General features: G+C 43.1%; 1 protein-coding gene across 1 annotated transcript in view; it reads left to right on the top strand.

Annotated features, from left to right (window-relative positions):
* Positions 1-15: 15 nt before the first annotated feature.
* LOC102674997 (focal adhesion kinase 1-like) overlaps positions 16-4,837 on the top strand; it is a 9,972-nt gene continuing 5,150 nt past the window's right edge. The window contains exons 1-10 of the mRNA XM_031508599.1: positions 16-584; positions 2,551-2,717; positions 2,852-3,027; positions 3,099-3,230; positions 3,321-3,470; positions 3,570-3,758; positions 3,833-3,913; positions 3,995-4,217; positions 4,595-4,630; positions 4,748-4,836. Of these exons, the coding sequence (XP_031364459.1) occupies positions 319-584; positions 2,551-2,717; positions 2,852-3,027; positions 3,099-3,230; positions 3,321-3,470; positions 3,570-3,758; positions 3,833-3,913; positions 3,995-4,217; positions 4,595-4,630; positions 4,748-4,836 (1,509 nt within the window). The 5' untranslated portion in view covers positions 16-318. The remainder of the gene's footprint in view (positions 585-2,550; positions 2,718-2,851; positions 3,028-3,098; positions 3,231-3,320; positions 3,471-3,569; positions 3,759-3,832; positions 3,914-3,994; positions 4,218-4,594; positions 4,631-4,747; position 4,837) is intronic.

The raw sequence follows: 4,837 nt of genomic DNA, 5'->3' as shown, positions 1-4,837 counted from the left end.
CCCCGGCCAGATGTAATTCAATTTGGTAAAACGAGACCCATGCGATCGTTTCGACACGGCGTCTCGATTCGCCTTGCATCGATCACGAGAGAATCGAGTGGACACGGTGTTGTGCGCTTCGAAGGAATCGAGTTACCGGTGGATGAAGGAAAGCGGAGAGGAAACGGATACCCGGACAACGACTATGACCATGGGGATCGATCGTCGATCGAGCAAATTTTCTTTAATTATCATTCGTCTCGATCGACGATAGGCGATTTTTCCCTCTCTTCCTCCCCCCGACCCCCTCCCCCAAATATTTAGGAATAAAAGGAGATAATGTTGGAACTGGTGGAGCGAAAGGCCGGTGGGATCTCGTGGCCGAGTTGTCGAGGTGAAAACTTGGAATCGGTGGGCAAAGATCCGAAGGAGATGTTGTTNGGGCAAAGGGACAAAGCTTGCCCGAGGGGGGGCAAACGATGGAAGAGAAAGAACGGGGGAGGTGGTTTACTGTGCTCGTTGGGCCAGCTGAGATGCAGCCATACCTACTACACCCCTGACACGTTGGGCACGTGGAAATTTCACAGGGTGTCTCGTCCAAGAAGGTAAAATCGAAACGCGATTAATAATATAATGTTTTCAAGGCGAAATAGGGGGAAACGAGGAAGCGAGGATCGCGAGTTTTCGCAGCTCGCGTAACGAAGGTAAGCAGAGGTAAGCGAGCCTCGTTACGCGGCTGTGACGATGCAAGAGCGCAATAGAGAAAGTAATAGTGAAAGGTAAAGTGCGTGGGCGACAGTCGCAGGTGCGTGGTGGTTCCGATCACGGCGAGTCGAGCCGAGCCGAGCCGGTCCGTGTCGGGTCAGGGACAAGCTTCGTCCTCTCTCTCTCTCCTTGCTTTTTTTTTCTTTTATCTTTGCACCCTTCGTCAATAGAAACGACTCGAGGGTTTCGTTCTCCCTGGAAAACACGGGATCGAAACTTCCCCTCGTTTTCTTCTTTAGCTTCTATGGAAAAAGGCTAAGTCTTCGTTGCGTTAAACAAAGATATATCATAATTATAAGTGACGAAGATTTCTGATCGTTTTGGCGCGCAATTAACGAGATTAGAAGTTATTTAATATTGTCGCGTACAATTGAATTAATTCCGCCCGATTTAGCCAGCCACGAAGACGAATAGTCCAGGAGAAATGAATATTGATCGCGTGTTCCGAAAACTGGTCACGTGTCCCTCGTTACATCTCGATTTCAAAGAGATTGCCACCTCTTCTCGCGACGGCGACGTCGCGCCAATAATGCTATTTAATCAACCACGCCGGTTGCACAACTTGCTTACTTCGTTACTTCGACCACCCGTTCTACTTCGTTAAAAAAATCTCTGTGTGGAATGGGATTGCACGCATCGCGCGCGTAGTTGCAATGGACAAAGTCGAATAGCCGGTGGTTCCCTGCGTAAACGTCTCGTCCCTGACCGACGACGGCATTCCTTAGCCGGACGACGCTCGTAATATACATTTGCATTAATAGCACACGATGCGAGCACACGGCTCGTCAACTTTTCGAGCAAAGAGGAGGCCAGAGACGATTTCGAGCGATGCGACGATGTTGCCATTCATTCCCGCAGGGATCCTCAATGTGTTTTTCAATGCCCCCTTTTCATCGCTCGAAATTGAAATAATCTTAATAACACAACAACAAAAGTGAGAACAAAAGTCCATCTCTGATCGAAACACCAACTCCTTTCTTGAATTCCTCTTCGTTCTCTTTGGGATGCATGCGACTCGAGCACAGTGAATTGATACGAGTGGAAAGGGAAGAAGTAGACGCGCGTATATACGTTACTTGAACACGTGCGCAGTCTCCTTTTCACAACTTTTCGTCGCGTTTCGTTCACGCTACGCGAAATTTCTATCGCGGCAACAGTGCATAATCTATCCTCGCCATCGCTGGATACGTTTAGGAGGGAAAAAGACGAGAGGATTTTTCTTTCTCGATCGACGGGAACCACGACCCAACTAATTTATCGTATCTGGCATTTTGTTAGCTCATCCTGTAGCGTCATCGGTGGAACCTTTCTTCGGAAAAATGTGAACGATATGCGGTCTATACATGCCGATTCATCGATGAAGCTCGCGTGATTCAATATAACCATGGATATGGAGGATGTTATCGTGCAAATTTTAATCTTAACGATAAGAATTGAAAGTCGTCAAAGTATCTAGTCGTTTCTCATCATTTCCGAGAGTGAAACCTCGGGAAAAACCAGATCTCTCGACGAAAATGGTAATTAACGAATGTATCGCGAGTATACTTTTATGTTTTTGTAACGCGCGAAGAACAGCTGCATACGATCGTATTTGTAATTGTTCCGTGTAAGTATATTGTCGCGAACTGTGTGTACCCCTCTCTCTCTCTCTCCTGTAAATGGACGACGAAATAACAAAAATTGAAATTTCTCTTAATAAAATTACTCGTCGTTCGTTTTGCAATTGCTGTTATTCGGTTATCGAGCGAGATTTTATCGATGTGTATCGAGACGATTGTGGTAACGGTCATTTTCCTTTTCGCGCAGCCATGAGGGGATGAGCACTGGCGTAGGAGATGGAGCTGGTGGAGGCGGTGGCGGTGGGGGCGGAGGCGGCGGCGGCGTGCAGGGAAGTGGAGGCGGAAGAAATACACCACCCCATGGATCACCCACCCCCATGGATAAGGCGACTTTGAAAGTCCATCTGCCTAACGGTAACGGTCTCCATTTTTTCTCTCTCGAGTGAAATGATAATCAAAGTGATCGAAACGGAACAAACATTTTTTCGAGAGAATTGCTTCAAGCAAGAGTGTATATTATTGATAACAATTATTCGATCGATTTTTAGGTGGTTTCAACGTTGTTAAATTCGGTGATGCGATCGATGTGAAAGGTATCATCACTTTGGTGACTAGTCGGCTAGCGGTTGGAACCAGACACTATCATAACCTTTACGCCATGAGACTGCATCATCCTGGATCGGGGGAGAGTTACTGGTTGCATCAGGACACGACCATGTATCAGGTATTTTTTTTTCTTTTTCTTTTTTTTTTCGAAATTCAACGCCAATAATCGTTCATTATTATTATAATCAGGTTCAAGAAAAGTACGAAAAGAAACATCCTCATTGCGAATGGAGGTATGAACTGAGAGTACGATACTTGCCACAGAATCTCAACGATCTGTACGAGAAGGACAAAGTGACCTTCTATTATTATTACGATCAGGTATCTTCTTCGAAATCTATTTTTATACCTCGATTTTCTAATGTATATATATACGTTGAACGAATATAAATCAAATTGTTTGTACTATAGGTTCGAAACGATTATCTGTGCGCGAATCACGCGGCTCTCGATCAGGACGTGGCGGTGCAATTGTGTTGTCTAGAAATTCGCTACTTTTTCAAAGACATGCAACAGATCGCTCTCGACAAGAAGAGCAATCTCGAGTACCTGGAACGAGAGGTATGGATACACAGAAAAAAAAAAAAAAAAAAATATCCTTAAAAACTTTTTGACAATTTCCAAGTTTCGTTTAAAAATATCGTCACGTTCGATTCACAGGTCGGCCTGCACAAATTTTTACCACGATCCGTGTTGAATGGAATGAAACCAAAGGCGTTGCGCAAGCTAATACAACAACACTTTAAAAAGGTTGCGGTATTGTCGGAGCTAGAATGCATGTTCAAGTTCTTCGATCTTCTGCGTGCTCATTATAGATTCGATCAGGAGAGGTTTATATGCGCTTTGGGGGTGAGATTCAGTTTTGATAAATTAAGAAAATTGATCAATTCGTTGTTTAAATTTTTTTTTTTTTTTTCTGACAGTCGAGCTGGTCTATACCCGTAGAACTAGTCATTGGACCAGATTTAGGCATATCTTATATGGCTCATAGAGGTGGGACGGTGGTCAGTATTAAGCAACTTTCTTAAACAACTTTCTGTACGTGTTTTCTTTTACGTGTCATCGTATTTTTTTTTTTTTTGTAGCCAACGAGAATCGCGGAATTCTCCCAGATACAATCTATCCAAACGTTGGTATCCGATTGCAAGGAACACGCAAAAGCCTGTATTAAATTAAGAATAGCCGGAGCTGCTGAAACGCTTAGTATCACGTGCTCGAGTCTAGACCAAGCGGAAAGTCTGGCGGATTTGATCGACGGTTATTGCAGACTTGTCACTGGAACCAATACCTCGTTGTGGAACAGAAAAGGTATGTATGTGCAGAAGCATTTTGCTCGAAATATTTAAGCAGCCGTAAAGACGGGCATGCTTCATGAATAAATTATTTTCGATTTTTTTTTTTTTTTTTTTTTATTCTCTTTTCGCATTTTTTAAATTTCGAACAATTTCAATGTTGAATTGCGAACGAACGTTTTTCCTTTAGCTTCTCTCGATATTCGTGATAGTATGTCGAACAAAGAGACTTGTTTTGTTTATATAAAAATTTAGCTCCATTGTATTTTTTTTACAATATAATCGTATATATATTTCACTTTCCAAATATCTCGCACGAATTTCCCCTCTTTTTTTTTTTTTTTTTATGTTATACGAAAGATACTAAGTTATATAATCGTTTACACTTCCAAGCTGCATCGTGGAAAAATTATCCCTGTCCATGCAAAGGTTTGTAGTTTTGAATGGCCCCATACCGTAGTTTAGAGTGATCTTTAGAATGATTGCACGACGAGTTTGAACGACGTTCATTCGCGATTATTGATTGTATCCCTCGCTTTGAAATAGATGCTCATCCCCCAAAATACAGACAAGACGGTTCCAATAGTCCGGAGAAAAACGTAAGCAAAACGGGGACTATTTTGTCGGAGGACTATG

The sequence above is a fragment of the Apis dorsata genome, unplaced genomic scaffold (genome assembly GCF_000469605.1).
Source record: "Apis dorsata unplaced genomic scaffold, Apis dorsata 1.3 scaffold_92, whole genome shotgun sequence".
Lineage (NCBI taxonomy): Eukaryota > Metazoa > Arthropoda > Insecta > Hymenoptera > Apidae > Apis > Apis dorsata.
This window is presented reverse-complemented; position numbering and strand designations above follow the sequence as displayed.